The sequence below is a fragment of the Numenius arquata genome, chromosome 3 (assembly GCF_964106895.1).
Source record: "Numenius arquata chromosome 3, bNumArq3.hap1.1, whole genome shotgun sequence".
Classification (NCBI taxonomy): Eukaryota; Metazoa; Chordata; class Aves; order Charadriiformes; family Scolopacidae; genus Numenius; species Numenius arquata.
The window spans coordinates 57,166,525-57,192,844 of record NC_133578.1 but is presented as its reverse complement, the minus strand read 5'-3'; the positions used below and the strand labels follow the sequence as shown (position 1 = coordinate 57,192,844).

The following is a 26,320-nucleotide window of genomic DNA, read 5'->3' as shown; positions in this document are numbered from 1 at the left end:
GGTTCTTTGAGACTGACCACGCATCCCTGGCACTTGAGCCCCCTGCCGACAGGGTGAGGAGAGGCCTCAGCAACCTCCGAAAATCCCTGGGGCTCTTCCCTCCTCAGCCTGGTGTATTGTCCAAGTTGGGGATGGAGAAAGGCTGTGTTTGGGTCCTGAGGGTTGTATGTCTCAAATCATCTTCTGAGAAACAGCTTGGGGGCAGTTCCTGTTGGCTGGTGTCGTCCGACAGTGGCTCAGTCCTGTGGCAGCAGAGTGGACCCCACCATAGTGGCCTGTGGGGGCTTGGCTGAGATGGGTGCAAAGCTTGGACCACTGCAGCCCTGCGTTCTCCTGGCCCCTCTGCATGGGCAGGACTCAGAGGCTCCCCAGACACTGCTGCAGGGACCTCAGGTCACCCTTGATCTCCTCATTCCAGGGATGCATATGTATCTCTCTGTGGAGAGTTCAAGTCACCCTTGGTTTCCTCAAACCCCATTACAAAGGTCTTGGGTCACCTTTGGGCATCACAAGCCAATGAATGGCCACATTTTCAAAACAACCCAGCACGATTCAAACCCCAGGGTGTACAGGGTGGGCTGGAGCAAGTGCCATGAGAACCCAGCCAGACCCTCCTGAAAGCCCAGCCCTGTTCTCTCCAGGCAAAGAGTCTGGAGCAGAAAGGGCCTGAAGCCAACACTCCGCCAGCAGCCTGGCAGAGAGCTCACTGCTCTCGCTGGGCATTGGTGCTCCACCAGAGGTGGTAGGTGGAGCTGCCAAGGGCAGAGAGGACAATTCCCCTGGTGTCTGTTTAAAGAGCACTGTGTGGTGTGTGTTTAGGGCCATTTGGAGATAACCTGCTGCTCTGGGAGAAGCTGTGAAATACTCTCAGGCAAGAGCACCTTTCTGAGCTGAGGCCTCACTCTCGCCTTCTAGGCTCCCATGCCTCCCCAAAAGCTGGCTCAGCAGAGACTTCTGATCAAGGGGGGGAAAGTCGTGAACGATGACTGCTCTGTGGTGGCTGATGTGTACGTGGAAGATGGAGTTGTGCAGCAAGTGGGACCGAACCTAAACCCTGAGCCACCGACAGGACTTGTTGTGCTAGATGCGACCAACAAGCTGGTGATCCCTGGGGGGATCGATACGCATACACACATGCAGTTCCCTTTTATGGGTAGCAGATCAAAAGATGACTTCTATACAGGAACAAAGGTGGGTCCACATATACGTGTCTGCATGTCCGCATGTCTGTCTGAGCTTAGAAAGAGATGTCTGTTGGTTATTCAATATTAATTCTAAAAGAGAGAATACAGTACGGGCAATTGTTACTGTCCCTTGGTTGGGACATTGTAATAAGTTGTTGGGGTACTCAGAGGTCCACCTTCAACCAGTATGTTACTTGGGTTCCTTCAGGGACTTTTCTGGCTGTGGTTGGCAAGTGTTAAGCACAGTCTTTTACCCTGGCTGTTGCCATGCAGACTACAGCTTACATTGGTACATGCAACAAGCTTCATACTTTTCTGAGCAAAGGTTAACTAAAGCAACAGTTTAACTTCCCAGTGTGTTGGGAGAGCTTCTGGGGTAACCTGATCTTTCTCCTCTGTTAGTATGGGGGAATCCAAGCTTCTGTCATTCACTTCAGACCTTACTGTGTCTCTCAGTAAAAGTCCAGTTCAAATACACTTCCTAAAAGTATCTAATTTCTCCCCGTTTTACACTCAAAGTGGGTTTTTTTTCAGCTTTTTAGCTGATTTCATTACATTCCCTGCATCAGCAGTGTATCAATTAACAGTATTATGCATCTCCTCCATACTGTATAAATACTCATACAGAGCTCCCTAAAATTTGTAAGGTACTTTTCTAAGAGCTTTGCTTGGCCCTCAGAAGGGATCACATTGCCCTACGTGGCTTGTCTGTTAACCAGCATCCTCAGAAAGCCCATATATGTTCACAGCAGAACTGGAGTTTGCTAAAAAGCAGAAAGTGATAGTGCATCCCTTCTAAAGAAATGGGTTTCACTGATGTACATTTATTTTTCTGCAGTGCAAAATACTAATTTGCCTCTTTGGAATAGTTGAAATAAGTTAAATTCAACTCCTTTTAACAAATGGTGTGGTGCAGTAACCACACAACTATTAAGAACCTTTAAAGTTCGTCATCTTGCTTAGATTGACCCAATTCTTTAACAGGATATTTCATTTCTTGCTTGCCCCATCATGTCATGAAAGTGCAAGTTAGGTTGTCTGAGTGGAGTAATTGTACATTTCCACACTCTGAGAAGGTTTTGGCTTTTTTTAATATTGAGCCCAGAGAACTGAAATGAGGACAACAAATGACCTGTATGCTATCCTCAAATTACTGGCATGTTTCTTTCAATAACAGTATTTTTTCCAACTCGAGATAGATTGTTTCAGCTGTTATTTGAATAGAAATATTTTACCCTGGATAGTTTTAAGCACTAGAATTGTTCTTCTCAATAAGCACAGAAGTTATATTGTCTCATTATAATAGACTGTAATTATTCTGCAAAACTTTGAACAAAAATTATTTTGTCCATCACAGCAGATCTTTCCTGCCATACCAAAATGGCTGCTATTTCAAACAACATGTTTCTCCAAGTCAAACGTAAGATAAGATGTTATTTCTTCCTCCAGAACTGGTAGCTGGAAAGGAATTATAAATTTGCTCATGGGAATTTTTTTCCCCAATCTAAGTCTCTTCTGCAGCTATCTGGTAGAAATGAGGGAATCTATTATTATATGGGCCTAAAAATGCTGTCTTTTTCAGATGTCCGTAAACAAGAAATATTTTCTGAAAAAAAATTATAGTTACTGAAATGGCTTCCTCGAGCAGTTGTTGGTCTTCACGCTGCTTTTTGTGATAAATGGAGAGAAAAAAATCAAGTCTACAATGTCTGTTCTGCTTTTCTACAGATGTCACTAAGTATGTTTTCCTGGCTGAATGAAGTGCAGAATTTTCTTTCTGGAATATGTTTCACATGATTTACAGTACACAAATATATATATTAATGTTTTGTCATCTTCTGCAACAATCCTTTATTTCTCTGTGAGGATTGCTTTTGCAAATTAATTATCAAGAACGTATTTAGAAAGTTGATATCACAAGAGAAATCAAACTAACGTGACTTGAAGCCATAAGAGGATTTTGTTTGACAGGACAAAATATGTAAAAGAGACAGCAATGACTATGGCTTTCTCTTCAGACGCCTTCTTAGAGATGTAGATGCCTACACTGTGAAATAGCAAAGTAGGAGAGATAAATTGTGTGCTACTTTGCAAAAACAAAACAAAACAAAACAAAAAAACAAAAAAAAAAAAAAACCAAAAAAACCAAAAACCAACAATGTAGTAATGTTTTGAGTTTTTTTTAATAACTTTATGATGCACTGGACAGGAAAGCTGCAAAACAGATACTGCGTGCACAAAACAGGATGTCCAGACAGACACTTTGGTGCCTAAAATAAGACTTTAGATCCAGCCTAGTGACCAAATGTCAAAAAGTTCAGTATTGTGGACCTTCTTAACCCAAGTCAAAGTGTGGAGGGTGTTTAGAGCTATTTACTGAAGGTCATCGTCTGAAATGTTTTGGCAAGAGAATCAGGGAGACAGAGTTGTGTTCCAACTATTGCAAAATATGCTACAATGATTAGCTAAGATTTGCCCATTCAGCAGAATAAATAAAGGCACAGGATACTTCTCTTTGAAAGAGAGGGGAAAAAAGATGTTAGGGTCAAAAAAGGGACTTTGAGTGGAGCTATAGAATGCATGACTTTTTTTTTCCTTGAAGTCTATAAATATTCTTTAATCCTAAATCCTGTTTAACAAATTAGTAGTCAGTCTCTCCTGTTGAAAAAAATTTGACAGTTTGAACAACTTCTCTTGGAAAAAATGTTTTGATGAATTAATCAGATTCACAAATGTTTATATCTCTCCAAACATTTATTTTTTTTTTTTTGCAAAATATGCAGACATATTTATAATTTTGCTTCTGATTGCTAAGTGAAGAGAAGGAAGAGATTTATTGATCTAGACATAAGAAGAGTAATATAGCATGAATTTGAACTGCAAATATTTTGATCTGAATTGATTGTACCTGTTGTGCAAAGGGATGTTTGTCAGAGCAATAGAGAGGATTTCTCTGGCTAATTTGGAAGGCTGCAACAATTGTAGCAAAGGAATTTTGATATTGGATCAATTTCTGTTAGTCAAGGATCTGGTTTTTTTTTCATTGTGTACCTGCCGGTTAATACTTTCCTGTCACATAAGCTTGTTTTTTGAACTATGTAGACTCTGAGGAAGGATTTCTCAAGTTGGCTGTGGTCTTCTGGTGCTCTTCTTTCTCAGTGATCCCACTCACTTAAGGAAACTCACTGATGCGTAATTGCTGCAGACTCATCTCCAAATCTTTGATAAGATTTTGCACGTGTGAAAACTTTCCCTTCAGTCTGAGAATTTCCCCATGATTCTGCTGAATACCTGTTTGAGAACATCCCTCTCAAAATGAGGTGAAATTAACTTCACAATCATTTTGCAAGTTCAGACTTCACTCAGGGAAACTCTTCAGTGGCTTTTGGCTTTTCAGTGTATTAACTGTTGCATAGGGAGTCAAAGAGGGTGGGAGGAAATTTGCATTCTCTCTAATTGCTAAATACTAACTTTCTTCCTTTCAGGCCGCTATAGCAGGAGGAACCACTATGATCATCGACTTCGCCATCCCTCAGAAAGGCTGTTCTCTTATTGAAGCCTTTGATACATGGAAAAGCTGGGCAGACCCTAAAGTGTGCTGTGATTATTCACTGCATGTGGCAGTTACATGGTGGAGCAAAAAGGTAGAGACAATAGCTGATTTTCAATTCCACAAATTGGTACCACACCTGCTTTGAATTAGTTCTCACGTGCTAAATATAGCTTGCTGGTGGTGTAGTAGTTAGTATTTTTGTGCGTAAAAACTACATTTAAAATAGTCCATACCCTTCTAAAAGTACATGTATTTGAAAAAAAAATAAAGTCTGCAGATAGCCTTTATCTTTGGATAACACTGCACAAAGTTAAGGGAAAAGGAAGCAATTGTGCAAAACCAAGACCAGGCAGGCCAGAGGGGGCAAGAGGTGTTTGCATAAATTTTGACTCTTGTACTTGAACACTTTATAATCTGTGTCCCTGTTGAGTCTTGGGGGTATGTTTTTTTTTAAATAAGGGTATACATGAAAAATACAGCACTTTTAACTTTATTTGTAAAGGGAGAGTTCTATTCCTGAGGGACCACAGTAATATCTCCTTAAAGTAAAGCAGAACTGGAGCTAATAATGACTTGAGCGTGAGATTATCTAAAAAACCTTTTCGGAATTTACATATGGGAGAGTCATCCTTGTTATGTGAATGTTTCCTGTTAGCCTGAAAGATTTACTGAATAAATTAACTTTTAAGGTACTTGACATCTATCTGAAGCTGACCTATGTTTTACAAGACCACTTTGGATTCTCAGAGAATGTGCACCAGTACAGAGATATATTAAATAAATTCCATTTCTAAATATGAGTACTTCCTCTGATTTTTAACTTTAAAAATATATAAAGCAAAGCCTTCACCCTGCAAACACCCCATCTTTGGTCTTCTGCTCACAAAGCATTAAATAGATCAGCTGCAACTTCTAGCTCAAAGCAAAGACATAAAATAAATTCTCCAATGAAGTTTGATGAATGTGCATTTGAAACAGCCTTAGTAGAAAACAGCAAATTGTCCTGAAAAATATAATAAAACTAGGGAGGTGTAAATAAATGAAATGTACTGGTTTATGTTAAGAAGTTAACTGTTTTTAAAGGCCAAGATTGAAAGAAATAGAAAGGTCTGATGTTTTGTAACTGTAAAAGAGCTGCATAAAGACTGATATTTCATGCCCTTCTAATCAGCTATCATCTCCTCAGGATTTTAAGTATTGATTAAAAGCATATGTTCTTTACGATGCCTTGCCTTAGTCATAATAATTAGTGAAGAAGAAAGTAAATGACATGCCTCTGTATTTGTTCCAGAGCAGGGTCTTATGTCAGGTATATATTTGATTGATAATTCCCAGTGAAGATATGCTCCCATCTCTCCTCTGGATAAGTCCAAAAAATTTCCTTGGGTTTTATATCAATCACCTTTCTTTGGCAGATCCAATCAGATTATTAGAGAGATGAATAATAATGTTTAATTTTTTGAAAGGAATTAATCCCGTGGAAATTGTAATAGCATCACAGATATATGTCAATTACTGTCACCATCGTTTTACTGGGAAGGGAGAGCCAAAGTTTGGTAATGGGTAGTTCTAGCTAATCAGCTGTACAAGAAACTTTTGGGCTAAAATCTATATCTTTCTTTGGGACATAATGTTTTGCTGGGCTTTGCAGATCCTAGCAGAAGTAGAGAATCCTATCAAGGAATGCATACAAGAAAAAAAGCAGGCTTGCATTTAGAGTTGTAGAGCCATTTTGTTTGACAACAAAATATTTCGAAAGGCTGTGTGGTGTTTAGAGTCAGGACAAAGCCCTGGGAGATAAGTTCTTTTCTGTCACTCTGTTATTTGCAGGAAGCAGAAACCTGTTACAATCCAATTTTGAAAATCAATTTTGCACAAATGTCCATACTGTGTAAGTTGGATATATTTGCTGTAATAATGGACTGTGTGTTTTCAACACCAGGAGGTGTATTTGGAATAAAATTTTGCTGCACTATTTTTTGTAAAAAGCATTCCCTTCCTGCAATTAGTGTGTGCCTCAAATATCTGCACTGTGGTGGAACAGGTTTATATACTTTGAGAATCAATTTGATACAAGAATAACAGTATAAACCAGTCTGTAAATATGTGACTTGGGCTGTTTGGATAAATATATGTTTGATGAGTGAGTAGAGGGTCACAATTTGTACTTACAATTTCTTTATAAAGAATTATAAATAAGTAAAATATAATGTTGTTTTTTAAAAATTGCTGGCTTTCAGGTGAAGGAAGAAATGAAAACTCTTGTTCAAAACAAAGGTGTCAACTCCTTCAAGATGTTTATGGCCTATAAAGATGTATACATGGTCAATGATGAGGAGTTATATGCAGCCTTTTCCTGCTGTAAGGAACTTGGAGCAGTTGCTCAAGTCCATGCAGAGAATGGGGAACTAATTGCACAGGTAGGCATTTGATATTTTATCCATCGAAGTCAGGAATATAAATGGTCCTGTTATCTAAGCGCTTCAATAGTTGTAATTGTACCACCACTGTATCATAGGGGAAGGCTTTTGTACCCTATTTACTTCCAGGGAACTGAAGAGAAACATCTTGTCCAAGATCCTAAAGGATGCTTGTGGTAGGCTAAGAATTGTAACCTGGACTCCTGGGCTCAGAGTAGACAGGAGACAAATGATTCTGTTATAATGAGAGTTATACTTGCAGTATAATATATATACTTGCAATATAACATGTATACTTGACCAACAAAGAAAGCAACAGTCAGAACCTAACCTTTGACCAAGTCAAAAGCGGGAACACTCAGCCAGATATTTAGACATCAGGTGTGTGATGCTTAACCCTAGGTACCTCCAAACATAGTTGGCTCATCTAACAGGAATGAATCCAGACGTACAGAGAAAGCTTCACTGACTGGGCACAAAAGTCTTAACATCCCTCTGTGCATAGTTAGCCTCATTTCACACTTGCTATCGCTATCCTAGTGCTATGTGGAGGCACTGGGAGTATAGCTACACTGATGTCTTTGAGTTTCTTCAACTATTCTAGTCAGTAGCGCTTTAACTCTGCCCCAGGTCCTGCAACAGAAATGAATTTGTTCATGAATTTGCTAAGTAATCTCAAATCAGCAAAGCATAAGTTCCTGGAATATAGTAGGGACAAAATCTTATGCATCTTAAAACCTTGGAGCCTCATTCAGAGGCTCTGGATGCATATCTTAGTGCTCAGTAAGGATCTTTCCATTTACTTCCAGTGAGGGGCTGCAATCATTTAAGAGTACATATTGAGAGAGAAGTAAGGTTTTCAATAGCAGTGATTTACCCCTGCAAGCCAGTGGAGCATGTTCTCTGAAGTCACTCAGGTATTCTGAGACCTGTGTTTATTGAGAGATATATTGGATTTCAGTTAACACAACAATAACTTATGTTGAAAAAAATCATAACTGCCTGTTTTTGTTTTTTTTTCTCTGCTAGCTGCAGTGGCTGCTTTAGGATCCATCTGGTTGGCAGCATGTCCACAACACTGTGGTTGCACTTTAACTGACTCTTACATGTTTTTGTGTGATGTTCAGGGTGCAAAGAAGATGTTGGCAATGGGAATAACTGGCCCTGAGGGGCATGAGTTGTGTCGTCCTGAAGAAGTGGAAGCTGAAGCTACGCAAAGAGCAATTACAATAGCAAATGCTGTAAACTGCCCCCTTTATGTAGTCCATGTAATGAGTAAATCTGCAGCAAAGGTGATAAGTAATGCACGAAGAGAAGGTAAAAGTCCAAATTCTTTTATGCTTGGATGATGGCATTGGAGGAAGGGTCATGGGAAACCAAGCATAGCATCTGTGTCTTACTTGTCATGGTTGAATTTCTCAGAGTGAGATGTCTAAACTGTGTGTGTGTTGTGGGGACCAAGGGGAGCTAAGTACTGTGGAAGAACAGCAACTGGGACTGAGACTTTCCCTTCTCCCCAGAACAAGCTTTTTTCTCCTTAGTACCGTATCTCCAAGGTCAAAGTGATGGCCAGGACAGCATTATTGCATAAAAAATGTTGTGACCAGTCCAAGACAATATGTGCTCTGCTATTGCCCTCCCTTGAGTTATAGTCTGCAAGCCTTTACCAGCTATTTAGATGAGAAATTCTACAACAGAGACCACAGCATGTTTTTACAGACAGTGCCATGACATGGCCAGGACTCCTATTCACTGGGCACTTAGAAATCATGGTGATGATGACAGTGTCTGAAAATCTCGATTCCCTCCAGGGAAGGGTTTCTCAGGGCATGCACCTCAGTTCTGGACATCCAAGGGAGCCTGACCCTCTTGATCATCTGTTGGGTAGGCTAGAAGCAGGCCAAAGGATGTAGGGATTTGGGATGTTTTACTTCCTCATCTGTAAGTTCATCCAGAGCAGCCGGTGGAACCACAGCACTGTGAGGAGACATTATATGGGTGGAAGGAACAGGACAGAAACCTGTGATTTGGAGGGCCTAAAACTTTATGGAATATCTGCCCTCATTATCTTTCTACATCTCAGGTTGTGTTCGTCTGACATAGTATGAATTGCATACAGACCTTGGTTTCCTTATTTCTTGACTTTAGGTAATGCTTACACAGATTAATAGCAAAATGCAGAGTATGAGAGCTTGACAAAAGTGCAATCAAAACCAGCATGATATTATTGTGCTAATATAGATGAATATGTTTATGTGAAATATGTATTGATTATGACTTCTAGTGAGACTTATCAGTAATTCAAGTCTATAAAAGATTCTACCAGAATATTTCTTACTAGCACATCTTTTAGTATTGTGCTATGTTAGATTCCTCCACTAGATGGAAGTGCTGCTGGTAATGTGGATTGTATCAGTCAGTGTACAGTTGTACAATTACAGGAGTGGTGTCAACATTAACTACAAGAATCTGTAACAACAGATAAATAACTTTTAGTCAGAGCAGGTCTTGAAACCTTGTAGAAATAACTGTAGAACTCTGTTTTAAATGGTATGAAGCCTTTTTGCAAGTCTAACACAGAATATTTAAGGAGTGGCACTACTGCAGTGGGAAACATATTTTGAAAAGAGTTGAGCTCCTCGGTAGCTACCTATGCTAGTGTAGCTGTTATAATCCAGTAGCTCACAGAAGTACCAGAACCTAATGAGAGGAATCTACAAAGGTTTACTTTGTTGTTTTCCAACAGTACCATGAATGTATGACTTACATGCAGAAAGCCAGAGAAAGTTCACTGTCTTACATCACCAAGCAATTACCAGTTGAGCCCTTGCTTCAGTGGTAGTTCTAATAGAAATTGTGCCTGGAGTGAAATCTGGGATCCATAGCAAGATACCCACTGTCTGTAGGGATCAGGGCAGGTAGAAGGCTTTTGCTGGGATTTGGCAGAAGCTGCCTTTAACCAGCACCAAGCAGCCTATGAGTGGGTGTGTGAGATCCCAGCTCGCTCTGGTTCCTTGGTGACTATCACAATTAGGGGCTTTACCACCTGTCACCTACAGAACTGCAAAGTGGTGAGACCACCTCCTCAGGGAGTGAAACACCTTGTTTCATCTCCCTTTTTGTTCTGATGAGTTTCAAACCCATGTTTCCTAGGAGAAAAAAAAAAAGTTAAAATATGTTAGCTCTGTCCAAAGGCTAACAGCTGGTTTGGGTTGGTGTCCTCTTCTGAGGAATCTAGAATACTTGAGCAGCAAAGAATTCAAGAATAAAATTTGGGACATAGCTTTTAAAATTAAATTATCTATGGTTTTTGATTTGGGAAATGCTTTTATGCTCTTTAAATTTATGTCTGGTGCCATATTGTTCTTCCTGGAACAATTATACCCTGACAATTAAAAGTACCACTTTGCAAAGTCTATATGGTGTATATATCAACTTACACTGTTACATACTCAATAATTTCAGAGCACCAAACGGGTGCTATCAAGAAATATATAGACCTTAAACATAATTAATGCAACTGAGAACTGTGTTCCTTTTGAAATCTCAATCACATGCCTGGTAAACAACATGTAAAACCCATTATAATATATCTGTCAACAATTTAATTAAAAAACTTGCCCAAGCAATGTTCTTATGAGGAAATATATTGGGAGATCATCAGCAGAATACTCAGAACAGAAATGCTATGTTATAGCTTAGTTTGTTATGTCCTTCCATATGTTGGTGTCTAATTTGAAACACTCATTCAAATTTAAATCCATTGCCACCAAAAAGATATGGAACAGAGAAAATACAAGATATGCATTTTTATGTTGTTTGATGATGATACTATTGCTTTACATTTTTCAGGAAAGGTGGTTTATGGGGAGCCTATTGCTGCTAGTCTTGGCACCGATGGCACCAACTACTGGAATAAAGACTGGGCTCATGCTGCAGCACATGTCATGGGACCTCCGCTGAGACCAGATCCATCTACTCCTGGTTTCCTCATGAGTTTACTGGCCAAGTAAGCAAACAAACAGTGACAGGTGATGCCCAAATACACAGCAAATTCTGTCTGGAGTATATAATAACAGGTTGATGCCCTGAAGATTTTCCAAGTTGCATTATAAGGAAGGAGAAATGGAATGTGAAACCATAGATGGAAAACATTTTTTTATTATAGAAATTAGAAAGTGTTCAGATTTTGTTTCTCTGAACTCTTGTGGCCTTCTGCCCCCATTTGACTTTTATCAATAAGCCTTGCCTTGCTAATACTGCAGCAAAAATTGAAACATGACTGGGGGACACTAAGGTTGTAAGTTGGTGGGAAACCTGTAAAAAGTGGGGTCACAGCTAGGGGTTCTGGGTTTTGTTGTCAGCTGCCGTTTTTGCTTGAAATTTGGATGCTGCATAAAAACTAAGCCTGTTGACTTCTAAAGGTAGATATAAGTTGTCCACTTCATAACGCCTCCTTCAGAAAGAAGTAGAAACAGAAGTACCCTTCAGATACCTGCAGTTAACAAAATGTGTGGTTTGCTGGTATTTCATTACCAATAAGTTTAACTCCACAAAAGGGTTGAATTTGACCAAAGAGTCTATGAAGGTATGCCTGAACACCGGCTGATGATTGTACAGATCCACAGAAATTTCATAGGATATATGGAGTGACACAGTCTAAAATTGCCCTAAGTGAGAATGGAACCAAGCCCTTTACCCTTTGGGCAAAATGGGACAGTCCTTCATTAGTGGGACACCTTTGGCATATCCAAAGAAAAAGTATTTATTTTTGGTGCTTGGCTTCTTCTGAGTGGTTTCTGAAGAGGAAACTACTTCACAGGGGAATTGGCTGTTACTGTGGAGCTACTCTTGGAGAATGGGACTGAAGACAGGCTGGTGGGGCATATCAGCTTTTCCTTGCAGGACGGATGGCTGGATCTACCCAGTCTTGCACAGATTTTCCTATGTGGCACTGTCTGGTACGTGCTCTGATTCATAATGAACTTTGTTTCTCTGCAGTGATGACCTATCTGTGACAGGGACTGACAATTGTACCTTTGACATATGCCAGAAAGCTCTGGGGAAGGATGACTTCACAAAAATCCCTAATGGAGTGAATGGTGTGGAAGACAGGATGTCAGTCATATGGGAAAAAGGCGTTGTAAGTATATCAAGATGTCTGAACATGGAGGTAATTGATTTCTCCAACAAAATATATTCTCTCAGCAGTTATCAACTCTCCATTTTTATCAAGTGTATATATCATAGGATAACTCCTTTGATCAAGTACCATAACAGAGTCCTTACTAACTCTCACTTTATGGTCCTGGGAGGTAGAAGATTCTTACTTGTAAGATATTACACAGCTGTGAGAGTTTGTCTGGAAAGCTTCCCTCCCTTCCCACACACCATTATTTAGAGAAGTAGTGTTAACCACTTTCATTACACTTTTCTTCTCAGGCGACTACTCACAGGCCACCATACAAACATGTGTTTTGACATTCTGATTCCTAGACTGACCTATGAACAATATTACTGGCAGTGTAGCTGCCTTTCTGAGCAAACAACAGTCATGGAAGCTGTATTAAATGAGTTATGTAGCAGTGGACAGTCCCAAGACACGTGTAGATCCATTATTATTTGCCATGTCACATCAGCAAATCTGTTTTTTATACTACTTGATCTCAAACATTTACTGAACTGTACTATCCCCTGTGTTATTGCTGAAGAGATTTGCAAATCACCTTTCCTATATTACACACAGCACCTTGCCTCTCCTTTACCGTGTTCTAGGCTCTCCCTAATACTGTCTCATGATTTTCCAAAACCTAGATACTTGAGAGATGTTATGTCTCCTGAGGAAATTGCTGAGCAGGACTACAGATTCAAAGCCAGCTAAAAAAAATTGTTTCAGTTGACTTGGGACTAGATCCACAGAGCATTTGGCTTTAAAGTTGTCATTTTTTCACTTTGCTGTGGGATAAAGTAAGATAAAGTTATTACATTCAGTAAATGTACATTGCAGTATGTGCATCTGAGACAAATAGTTATTTTTATTTCTTTTAAACTCTTCAGTATGACATTTTAAAAAATATTGATGTGATGTTGGTAGAGCTGTCACTCATCCTAGACTTTTCAACAACAGGAACATTTTTTTCATTCCTTGTTTAAAAAAGTAATGAGTTTGCTTTTGTGTAATCTTCTGCAGTACAGTGGAAAAATGGATGAAAACAGATTTGTAGCTGTTACCAGCACAAATGCAGCAAAAATCTTTAACCTTTACCCAAAGAAGGGGAGAATTGCTGTGGGTTCTGATGCTGACATTGTAATTTGGGATCCCAAAGCTACAAGGTATGTATGAGTAGTTATTTCCTCACATCCAGCCTCTCTGCAGGAAAAAATATCTCAAAGCCTCTGTAGAGCAATAAGCCTTTTGGGTGAGGTTATGGTGTTTTTCAAGAGCACTTCACATGAATTATTTACAGGTTGTTTGTCTCCTACAACAGTGTGTGTAAGTAGAGATCTCTGATCTCTAGATAGATTAAAAAAAAATTCTCCTAGATTGCTGACCAAATGTAAAAATAGCAAGGTCTGTATATTATGCTACCTGGACTTGGTATCCCAAGAGTAAAAATAACCACTTTGGGATCTTAGAGTAACTCTGTTAAGTACTGGAGTATGTTTAGCTTCCACTGCAAAGAGCAGTTCCTGCAGGATGACCCATTACAAGCTTGTGTTTTGAACTTACAGCTACTTCAAACATATTCACAGTTGGTCAGGATGGATGGTGAAAATGTGGGCTCTTACCCTCCTAATGTCTTCTCCCTAGCTGATAGAGCAAATGTAGTGGTAGAACCAGGAGTCATCTTGGTTCTGAAGCTCAAGCTGTGCATGCTTATGCTTTTGTGCTGATGTCTCACGCTGCATGTCTTGATGCCATAGTACATTTTTGCTACAAAGGGCATGCAGTGTCTTTCTGGGAGCCCCAACTAACACAGCATACTATGCATTACAGCTGTTTCTGTCTTCAGGTATAACCACACCATCATCCATCTCCATACTCAGGCCACTGTAAATATCTCAAGAATTACACATCTTGAGTCTTGCTCTGGCTCTTGTGCCCATCCTGGTCTTGTTTAAACTGCCTGAAAATGGTCTGGCAGCCTGCTGTCGCAGAGCCAGCTCACCTGTGGAGTAGTTTTTCTCAGCTGAGATGCCTATGGGCTGTGTGAATGCATCTACACTGTTCAACCACTGAGCAGGTTAGTTTAAATCTGCAGGCACTTTAACAGCTGATTCTTACATCTGACCACATCCAGCCCAGCACAAAACAGAAGCAGGCCAGGAGGTGCCCTGGACTAGTGCTTTTATCTTGGGCTCAGCTCTAGTGAGAGGTGTGAACGTACAACTCGGCTGAAGGCATACGCTGACCCTCCTTGAAATCCCTTCCTCAGTGTCATCCGAATAGTCAGTAAATCCATAGAAGACAGCAGTCACTAATCCTAGATGAGCTTTGTGTTGGGCATGATGACATTATGGCCAGCTTTCATCAACATTGTCAGTGTTTGATGTCCCTGAAACCTGAGCTGTTGTAACACATTAGAGGCATTAGATTTTCAGCCTTTGTTTTGGTTTTTTTTTTTTTTTTTTTAAAAAAAAAGAGCTGAAGAACCCCCTCATCACAGAGAAAAGTTTTGAAAAATAACTGGGCAAATCTGATTTTGGAAGCCAAATGGAGGAAAGAAAGCCCTAATTCTAGATTTACCTTACACAAACAAAATTTTCTTGACCAATCTTCTGGTTTTTGAATTTTTGATAATGTAATTTTCACTCATTTCAGTATATTAATGAGTACCAAAACCATGTGAGAGTGAGAGGAATAGGATTCTGTGTTTTAAGCTGCTAAGCTTGAGGACATGAAGGTTGCTATTCAGAAGTCCCACAGAAAACTAGCAGCACCAGCAAAAGAATTTTCAGGAGTGTCAACCCCAATAAACACAGAGGCCTGCCCAGTGCTGGGTCAGAGAGATTTTTGTGTGCATTATGCCTTCTGGCATGTTGAGCAAGCATATTTTGAGGTACTAGCAATGAGCTGTTTCAGGACAGTGAAGCTATGAACTCTGATTAAAAAAAATCTGAAGGATTCTTTTCTGGGCTCACTTCTGCTCTGCCTGGGGACAAATGAATCTAGAAAGATAGCAGAGTTCTGACATTGTTCTCAAGGTGCTTTGTCAGCTCCTGTAAATATTTATCCTTCTGCCTCCCAAACATTCCTTCTGCCTCCCTAACATTCCTTCTGCCTCCCTTCACTCTCTCCTGAGTGCTCTAATTGCCTTTTGCCCACTGCAGCTGTGAAGGTGCAGTTTTTCTTCAAATATTTTTTCAAACATTAAACTGTATTTTCTTACCGAGTAAGCTGATTTTAAGTTCAGCCAATAGTTTTTTTTCCTGATCTCGTACTGTTCCCATTGTTTACCCCTTTGGCTTTGCTGGGAACAAGCCTCTCTGCAGGTACAATTGTGTGAGCTACATGAGTAAGTATAAGTAAATCTCCCTAGTACTTGTCTATTCATTTCACTATAAATCCTGAAGAGGGCACAAACAGCCCAGCAGAATAGAAAGAATCTAGCTAATGGACTTCAACCATTTAAGATATTACACAAGGTGCAGCCTCATGTGCTTTGTTGACTCTGGGGAGTGATTTTCAATTTTGCAATAGGCTTGTTCCTATTTCTTGCCAAGTCCTTCCTCTTTTGAGCATGACTTTTTTCTCATTTATAAATATAAATCTTGTAAGAGGAAAATGCAATTTTCCAGTTCTGATTTGATGCTGTGTTGCTGTAGTCTTAAAGTACTGGCTGATACCAGTCTAGAGAGTTAGAGAATTGCTGAAGCATTGCTGTGAGGAACTGGTATTATCACAATCTGTCAGAGGAAGTCTATAGGGAAGATTCTAAAGTCAATCTGAAAGGTAGTGAAGCTCTTCAAAATAGAAAAACTATATCCCTTCAAAATCAGCTGCATTTCACCTCCCACACCATTGCACAATAGTAACATGTTAGGTGTTATCTGGGCATTCAGGATTTTCTCTTTCTAGTTTGCAAAAACCTAGTGAATTCAATATGCCAGCTCTGTAAGCTGGAAGCAAATGCAATTCAAGGTTCCACTTCCGGCACTGTGCCACTTCAGCTGAGGCTTTCCTTCTGTGGATCAGATTCTTTGATTTTTTTTTTCTGGTAATTTCTGCAGAAAGTATTATATGAACAGTTATCAGATTTACTACTGTATTTAAAACCTTCTCAATACTGGGTTTAACTGGTCTGCATGAAAGCAAGCATTTTTGGGAAGAAACACATCAAATGTATAAATTAGTTAGAAACCATTAGAAAAGATAGGTTGTGAGTTCTGCCAGGTCTGTTTCTTAGCTTCATTATACTCATTGCATATTCATTAAAGAATACACAAATACCAAAGGGACCTGTTGGTTTATTGCAGCCATGCGTTACCAAACATCATCTTGTAGACATCAACACCCTCAGCATCCCAAGTACAACCTGTGCACACAGGACTGTTTTGTAAGAACACCTTGGAAAACATATGTAGGCAGCAAATGTATGCTCAATGTACTATCTTATTTAAATCTGTGCTTTGATCAAGAATGTTCACTGACTTAGTTCAGATGCACACAAATAGTATAACAGCCTCAAGTCTGAGAAACAAAAGCAACTGTAAAGGCTGCCCCAGAAGGAGAGGGCAGACTAAGCAAGGAAAAAGGAATGTCACCTGTCAGCAAGTCAGTGTCCTCTATACCTGATGCTTTTAGCTATTTGAAAGCAAGCAAGAATATAAAATCCCCTCAGCTTGTTTCAGAAATGCTCAGCAAGAAATCTAAATATTGCAGTACCCAATTCAGACCATGGAAAGAGCTGAGCATCCCTTGAAGAGTAGGGGAAGAAGGTGCTAAAGATCTTATAAGAGACATTCAGCTCCTGGCAGATATTAGGGTTCAATAAACTCACTGTAGCCTGTTGAAGCTTTGCAAATAAGCCCTGGATCAGGTCCCTAAGGCAAGATCAGACACACATAGAGATAAAAACCTGTCTCAAACAGAGCTTAACTTTCAAAGTTCAGTCACTTCATTATAGCAACCTGCAGTCTGGGAAGCCTTACCCCCACCAGTTTTTTTCCACTCCCTAAATATAGCCTAAAAGTTAGCTACTTTTGAATGCAGAGGCAGAGCTGGCTGTGCAGGTAGCAGTCACTCACCCCATCCTCCTGCCTCTTCAGCAGGCCCAGTGTGTGCCAATGGAGTGACGGCTGGAGCTCCAGGCATGCAGCTCCTGGAGCAGGGACCCTGATTAGCAGGGAAGGCAGAAGTCCGGAGGTGAAAGGAGAAGGAGGAAACGGACACTTTACTCTCTAATCTACCTGCTATGACAGGGGTTTCTAGCCCCTGTTTCCAGTGTTGTTTATGCATTTTAGGGGAAACAGTCACTGGATGCCACTCGGTGAGAAGTCAGAGTGCCCCAGTCTGCTGGCGCATGTTCCCTCAATGCCTTCGTTTGTGTGTAGATATGTTCACGGATAAGTCTTTTGCATTTGTTAGAACTAAAATCTGCAGCCCATGTCTGTCTCACTTGCAGTCAAGTCTTCAGCCTCAGAGGCTTAAGTGGGGACAAGTTAAAACATTTAAGCACTCTTTGCCAAGCAACTGCCTGTAATTGTTTGTGACATGAAAGAGGAAGAAACCAAGATGTTAGCAGATGATTAGAATAAATAATGCTGCAACTGTCTTAGTCTTTTGATGAATGAGCATAATTTTGAATACTGAGTATATGGAAAACTGCATCTAGACACAATGAGACAAAATGAAATAATGTGGCATACAAATAGGTATGCATAGGACAAGTATGTTCTGGCATTTTCAATAGCCCCATATTGTTTTGCACAACTGCAAGCGTGTGCATGCATGAATGTACACTAATTCACTAGAATCAGAGTTCCTGTCAAAGGCCTGTTATCTCAAATTAAGGGGATATGGAGAAAGAAACAATAGACACAAATTAAAATACAGGAAATTCCATTTAAACATAAGAAACAACTTTTTTTTAGCTGTGAGGGTGATCAAAAACTGGCAGAGGTTGCACAAAAAGATTGAGGAGTCTCCATCTTTGGAGGTACATAAAATCTGACTGGACACAGCCCTGAGAAAGCTACTTTGGGTGACCCTGATCAGAGCAGAGGGCTTGGAATAGATGATCTCTTAGAGATGCTTTCCAACCTCAATGACTGTGGTTCTGTGAACTGTAACAAAATACGACTCTCTCAGAGAGCATGATGAACGTTTCCCTAGTAACTTGCTGTCTCACAAAATGTCAGCTGCTCTCTTTAGACAACTGAATCTTGGAAATGTTACCAAAAAAATTTAAATCTTTCTTATTTTCTCCTTATATAACCTTGCCTATTTCTCCCTGATAATTGCTTCCAGATCTTCTTTAGTCATTGAGTAGACTAATTTGTATTTTCCTCTTTTTATGCTTTTCTGCAAGCTTTATTTCTTATTACTGTTTCCCTCTTGCCCATTATGTGGTTTGACAATTTTCACTTTTATCCCATATCAGTTTGAAGTGATTCATAGGAGCAGACTGTTGGTGTGTTGACAAATAAGTTACTTACCATAATCAGAAAAATAATTTTGTTGTCATTCTCTACCCCTCTTAAAATGATGAATTTCAGAAGTTATGATTGCATAAAATAAAGATCCCATCCCTCAAATAAGTCACTTTGACTCAGAGCTCCCAAACATTAACTTGCTACCTCTTCTTGCATCTATTATTTTATCCACAGTTCTCCTCACTTCGTATGGCTAATCAAACTCAATGCTTATTTGAAGGTATTTTTTTAAGAGGCTAGGAATACAACTTTACGAATAGTTGCCTGCATATATTTGCATGTGCAGTTACTGCAATTCTTTAATATAAAATAGGCCATGTGGGTTTTAATCCACATTATAGGCTTATAGATAGCATTTTTGCACATAGATCTTAAGACTTGCTCTTTCTCCTTTTTCCTCTCTTTTTTTTTTTCCCCTCCTTTGTTTTTCTTTTTAATAAAACTGACTCTTTAACAAAGTTCAAGTTAATTATCGTTATAAATGACTACTGGCTCAGGACAGCACAGAAAGGTGAACAATATTTCTTTTTTTCTAGACTTTAGAAAAGCAGGTTAGCAATATGGAGAGTACAAAGGCATGTGAAAGTGATAAGAAGAGGCAACTCGCAAAGGCTGATACTATCCTCAGCAAACTGGCATTTCTCACCTACCCCCAGCTCTCAAGAGCTTAGAGATACTGCACTGTAAGCACTGAGAGAAGTTGCTTACAGCTCAAATACTCACTCTTACATAAGTTGGTTTTCTATGGCAGTTGTCAATGAAGCAGTTGTTTTCAACAATGGACTCGCATCATTTTAGTTGTCTTTATTACTATATCTTAATTAATTAAGTAATTATAAAATTGGTGTCCTCCCTTTACCGAGATTTTGAGCAGCTATTCTTGCCTAAGGGCAGTTGACTACAGAATTCCTTCATATTCCTGTACCTGGAATTTTTAAACAAAACTGTGTGATGTATGCATCCAGTTTCCATTGAAAGTAATTAAATTCTTTGTTTCCTTATGCCCACCATGAAAATTAAAGTGATAATCCTCACAGCAGTCAAAGTTTAGGTTCTATAGCTCATTCTAGTCCAACAGATCCACCTTCACTGGGCTGATGTAGCTTCATGTCCTATGCATTATGAGGGGTAGAAGATCACTCTAATGGTTTCCCTTCATCCAGTTCCCCCTCCTGCCTGACTGTAACTCACTATTTAGTATTTCAGGCTCTGACTGAGGCATAGGCATTTTTATGATGCTCCTGGGTTGTGTTTGACTTGAAATGAAAACTGGTACCTCTAATTCCTTAACAAAACTTCAGGGCGTAACTTTTGATCTGACAACCTGTGCAGTCTTGAAAACCCCACAGCTTGCTGTGTTAGTCTAATCTGATACTCTCTTCTAAATTTCAATCTTCAGTTTGTAGTTTATTTACATATAATATTCTAGGAGTCGTGTAAAGCCCTTTCTTACATAGAACATAAATAAATGCAGGCTTACTAGTCACTGAATCCTCACACAGTCAGAGAAAATCAGGTAATTGCTCTTAGACTAGAATAATTGCTATTTGACTGGAATTAGTTGGACAGAAGCACTGGACTGAAAAAAGAAAATTTCAGAAGCATGTCTTCTTCTTTGGTATGAGAGGGATGCCAATTTTTATATTTATAGCCTAAATTTTTTTGCAAGACAGGTTTTTGCAAGACAGGTGTATCAGAAGCAGCCAAAGTGAATTACATGGAAACACTGATGTAAGTAGGAACAAAACAGGGCCTGATGTTCTTGCAATATCTATTTTGTAGAGGAGAATGTTCTTTTAAATATTGAAGAAATCATTCTGATCTCAGTCTCTGTTTGAGAAAAGGTTGCTTGAAACAAGCGCCACTGTAATTTATAAAAACAATTAGAGAATTTTAGAAATTTTACTAAAAAAAATCCAATACAGTTTTTTGAAGCCTGGAGTCCGAATCTGCTCTCTCATGTTGAGTAATCCATTATATCAGGCATCACATAGGATACTGGAGACAGCTGTTATGCTATACTTCACTATGATGGCAGTCTTGGTTTCTTGGATAATAAGTACATTACAGCCATTCTTGCCATTTGCTGAATGGTCAATAGTGTTCAGATGTTTGGAGCAAACATTGGAATTTTGTAAAGATTCCCAGCCAGCTGCCTGCTACTGAAATGGCTGGTACTGTAGTAAACAGTCTGTTGCATAAAGTTGCTGAGTTGTGAGCTTCAGATCCAAGCATACCATCTAGTTATGTTTTAAATGGTAGCTCACTTGCTCCCTGAAACTTTCACTGCCATTGATAATGTCAAAGAGTTAAATCACAGAGGAATTTTGGTGATCTCCATCAGAGAGAATGAGCTTCACCTTCAGAAAGGACAGCGTGGTCTAAGGCTTGTTTCAACAGAAAAGTTATAAATGAGTTCTATACAAGTTTGTTGTTGAGACAAGCTCTGGGAAATGTTTTTTGTCCTACTGTAAGGTTTATCTGCGCAAATGGATATTTCTTTTAAATGTGTTAACTTCCATTCATTTTGTATCTTTTATGAAGGACATACTTACCTCTGAGGTGTGTTTACCTCTAGTGATCCTGCTGTAGCCCATTTAAACACCTCATATGTTGAGTTGAAAGATCTTGCTTATTTTTCTGTTCATTTGCTCAAATTACCTTTCCCATTTTTATTTTCATGTCCCAGTGTTATTGTGCAAATAGATGTGATGTATACCCAGAGAATGCTAAAGATAATTATATTACAGTTGTTCTTACTTACTGTTCTAGCAATGGGACCCCTAAGGGTGATACAATAAGCTAGAGGAATATGTTCACAAACTCTTTGTAGGACTATTCTAATACCCATGGATAAAGTTGTTTAACAGTGTTCATGGGATCGGTTAAATACTAGAGAGGTCTGATTTCTATTGCTTGTTCTTTCCACGGTGAATCTACAAGATGATGCTGATACTGGTGAGCAGGCATATATAAGTTTTCTGTCCAGGGTGTGATGAGTAGGGAAAAGGTTTTACTCCTATGGGAATATTGGCCATATACAGCCTTTGAAAAGTCATTTGCCACCAAGACTTAAATGTAACCCCTAGCAGAACCAATTATTCTTAGTTCAGCAGAACGATATGAAAGGAAAATGAAGTATCCTCCCACCAATTCTTTTTTCCTCTGTATAAGTAATCATTTGAAATATTTGATATGTGATTACTTTTGAAAATGGCTATAGTTCAACAAAGATGCAGATTTTGTTGTGGTTTTCACATTTTGATAAGGTTGTTAACAAAAGTTTTTGAAAATTATTCTCCAAATAGATGAATATTTTAATCTATTAGTAATTCATATTAGTTTTTACTTGGATAATTGTTTTGCAAAAGATGTGGTCTGTGGGATAATGCTAATGCTGTATATACATGGTAGGTTTTTGACTATGTGTGCACCTGTTCTGGAAAATACTGACTGCTAACCAAAAGCATGAAGCTTCCTTCTTTTCAGGAATCACAGATGACAATAAAAATATAAACTCTCCAAATTATTTTTAAAAAAAAGAAATCAGTAGATTGGAAACAGGAATTTAATAAAATAATTAACTGAAATTCAAAATCTTGTGACCCATTTTACATACAGTAAGATAGGAAGTAGCTCAGTAGGGAAAACAGATAATAGAGGAAGTATACACAGCCTGCAATTCCAGATGCTAATGTCAGCTCTAGCATTGGCTCTGTCTTTTATGTAGCCAGTTATGGTTGGAGAAATTGTCTAGAAAAATGGTGATCATAAAGAATGAGGCCTATGCATAATTGAAGCAATAATACTGTAGCTCAAATGCATATTGTTGAGGTCTAAAATTTCAATTTGCTTAATGATCTTGGAGGAAAGGTATATAGAAGTGTGATGTCATTATTATTTCTCAGCATCGAGATATTTGGGCATTCAGTCATTGGATTAAACCAGCTCACATTAAAAGTTACCAAAATTCATTGTCATCTACTGAATTTCCAGTGAAATAGTCTTTGTGTTATTCGTGAGTCTCAATCTTTGAAACACTGCAGCCATACTTCTCAAACTTGAAATTGCAAGTCATTCTAGCTAAAAGGTCAGAGCTTTTTCTGACCTTACCATGCATAGATATTTGCTTGGCAAGGCAGAATGAAATCATGTTATCCAAATAAAACATTACAACCTGATTTTTTTCCCACTAATCTCTTTCTAGTGGAAAATTCTGTGTTTCAAGGCTGCAAAGTTCTGTCCTTTTGACTCCCCTTCATTCTTTTGAAATGCAATTACTGTTCAATGAAATGTTAATGCTCTATCCTATTTTTACAGCTATTCCATGATGTACTGTACAATGTCGTAGTTTAATAATGCTACTAAATTTTCTTCCTTTATCAATTTCTTAAAATTTTATAATAAAGTAAAATGCAAGGATCATAGTAATTTTATGTGTTTTGTTTTGTAAACGCAGGACAATATCTGCAAAGACACATCACCAGGCCAATAACTTCAACATATTTGAAGGAATGGTCTGCCATGGAGTCCCAGTTGCGACAGTTTCAAGAGGCAAAGTGGTTTATGAAGGTGGAGCTTTCAATGTCATAGCAGGAGAAGGCAAATATGTCTCCCGTCCACCATTCCCTCCATATGTCTACAAACGAGTCAGGCAGCGGGAACAGGTTAATTAAACTAATAAATCTCTGTAATGCTTTGTACAACATGAGGATAACTAGCTCTTGGGAAGAGAGGTTTGGGGAATCAATGGTAATTTCCCTTACTAATCAAAATCTGCCAAGGTGGGAGGAAATGAAATTAAGGGCTCCATTTTTATTGTTCTTTAGCTTACAGAAAAATATCATAGCCTAGTTCCTGCTCTTAGGATAGTCTGTACAGCTCATAGACTAAGCCTGGGTACTTTTTAAAATAAACACTTCCCACCTACAATAAAAATGGAAAGAGTTTTTCTCATGTGTAATCTGACTAACTGCTAGATTTCATCACTGATTTCACTGAAAATCAGAGAGGCTTAACATCATATGCAGGAAGAAATCTTATACTGTGGAAGAAATCAATAATTTTCTCTTTCATGGATCAGATGTTTGGACCTAAGCCCTGTAGAATATTGAACACTTGGCTCTGTTCCAACAAGAATGTGTTAAAAGCTGAACACGTGCAAAACGTACTACTGGACCAAGCAAGATAGCTCTGTTCGTGTTCTTTTTTTTTTTTTTTTTTTTTTTTTTTTTTAAAGAGAAATATTGCAAAATACATGAAGATTGAATTTTCAATACATATTTATCATGGAAGCATTTATGAAGAATGCTTTTGACTCCTTAGTGCTACCTATTGTGGGTAGGATTTTCAATGCACCGAGACTAAGTATATTTGAAAATCACAAATTCACTGCAGGATCTAAAAGTTGAATCAGACTAGCATCTATGTGAGATATGGCCCTTTGAAATTCTTCTAAGATATTTCTATATATTTCTTTGTGCTCTTGTCTTGATGAACTGAGAAAGGCATGTGAAAGTGGCTGAGTGAGGCTTTCCTCAAATGACCACATTTTCACAGGAGCTGGTGGGCTGTCTGCAAGCTGATACACATATTGCAGTGGATGGGCAGGGAAGTCCCCTCGTGAGCACACAGTTTTTCCCTGGAAACTAACAGAAAACAGATGATTGCATTTTTGCATTTTTCAAACATAAATGAACACTTTTTTTTTTTTTGTACCAGTATGAGTCAGTATAAATTAGATAAACTGGAGATATTTTCATTTGCATTATGCTAGCATTTAACTATGCTGTTTCTACTTTGCTTTTATTTTGTAACCAGATGCATCATTTAAATCTGATCACAATTTTTATATATTCTATTCAACTTTTCAGTCTGAATGAAGGTTAATGTTTCTGGAGGAAAGGAAGGGCAAAGAAAATAACCTTTGCCTGCACTTCCCAGACCTAGTAGAGAAGTGAACTGGTAACAGTAACTGTGAATTTGTCCGGAGGAAAGATCTTCCCTTTCCGCTGAATGTTTTACTAAATTGAAACAACTGCTGCAAAGGTCATGCAATTCCATGGCCAGCTGCAAATAAGAATGTCTCACAGGCTAAAGAGTGAGAACTGCTCACCTACAGTAGACTCATTCTGCATTTTTAATCTAGATAGATTCTCTTTGCAGTGTTCATCTTAGAAATCATAGTCCTTTGGATCTGTCTTCAGTGGGCTACGTATCATGCACAAAGTTGTATGTGCTTGTGGATCTATTTAATCCACTGGACATTGAAGTCACTTGGTACTTTGCTAATGAGGGCTGCTTATTACTATAGGACTTTCATTGTTTTGCAATGTTGATCCCTTTGACTTTTAATGCAAAATAAATGCCATGTAATGGTAATAGAAACTAGCTATTGAAACCAGATTTGTACTGGCATTACACCAGCAAAACTTGGGGCATTCCTTTTCATGTAAGAGAACATGCTGCAGTTATTAAATGATAATTAGGTTCTTCCTCAAGCATAGCTGAGTTTTAGTGACTCCAGATCCTGGCTCCTCTACTAAAGCCTTATATCGCATGTTAGAAGATGATTATCAAAACTACACTAAAATTTAAGAGAAATTTGATCATTATAGAATTCAGAAAGACTTCAGTGAATGTGGTGGTTTCAATCAAAGCCAGAGAGAATTTTCCCTTAACCAAAACGTCGAGTGCAATATGTCTTCAGAAGTGATTTTTCAACCAGCTCAACCTCCTGTAGCCAGCAGCCGTGAAGGTGGATGGTAGATACCCACACAAGGCAGGACTCCCTTTACCTCACTGATGTTCAATACCTCTCTTATCTGTATTAAAAACATCACTGGAAAATGCAATTGCTTTAACAAAGAACAAGCTTATAGCTTGAACTTGCAGTGAGTCAGCTGTTCTAGAGAGCAGCTCAGGTGTGTGTTCTCTGTACCTGTTCTCTCCTGGGATATCCTGAATAGCTGAACCAAGTTTTTAAAAATATACAGAAACAACAAGATTAATTGATTTATAATCATGTTTTAGCATATCCTAATTATTTAAGTGCCATAATCTCTGTGGATTTGCCACTCCAAGATCTGTTTGGTCTAAGGAATGGAGAAGCATCAATACAATGAGGTGGAACATGATCAGTTTTTCTTTAAAAAAAATAGCTTTAGAATTGCTTTCTTACAGCACTGAACAGATTGAGCCACCCAGCTCCTTATGAAAGCTGAGAACTGAACTGTTTAATCCCAGTGTAAAGGATCTTTTCAAGACAGAGGTTTGATGAAAGTTTTGAGATGCATAACATACAAAGCTGGGTTATCATAGGACTGCTATTTTCATTGTGTCCAATTAGCAATTGCAAGAAGAAGACAAATAATAGTGAAAGATTTTAAATATTTCATTGCAGGTCTGTCAACCTGTTCCTGTGAAGAGAGCACCATATATAGATGTGGTCTCGGCAACACCCATCGAACGAAAACAATAGACTCATTCCCCAGGTTTGGCTCTTGCAG

At 38.8% G+C, this 26,320-nt stretch overlaps 1 protein-coding gene across 1 annotated transcript; it reads left to right on the top strand.

Annotated features, from left to right (window-relative positions):
• The first annotated feature begins 818 nt into the window (after nt 1-818).
• Nucleotides 819-26,320, top strand: DPYS (dihydropyrimidinase). Its single transcript, XM_074144776.1, has 9 exons — nt 819-1,191; nt 4,670-4,828; nt 6,978-7,157; nt 8,285-8,474; nt 11,010-11,166; nt 12,159-12,300; nt 13,348-13,490; nt 23,272-23,479; nt 26,215-26,320. The coding sequence occupies exons 1-9, from the start codon at nt 922-924 to the stop codon at nt 26,290-26,292; spliced, it is 1,527 nt and encodes a 508-aa protein (XP_074000877.1). The 5' UTR covers nt 819-921; the 3' UTR covers nt 26,293-26,320.

Bases quoted from the DNA above. Each gene is read 5' to 3' on its own strand.
- DPYS (XM_074144776.1), top strand. From the start codon at position 922: ATGCCTCCCCAAAAGCTGGCTCAGCAGAGACTTCTGATCAAGGGGGGG. The intron at 8,475-11,009 runs GTAAAAGTCCAA...TACATTTTTCAG, and splicing joins AAGTAATGCACGAAGAGAAG to GAAAGGTGGTTTATGGGGAG. The intron at 12,301-13,347 runs GTAAGTATATCA...AATCTTCTGCAG, and splicing joins TCATATGGGAAAAAGGCGTT to TACAGTGGAAAAATGGATGA.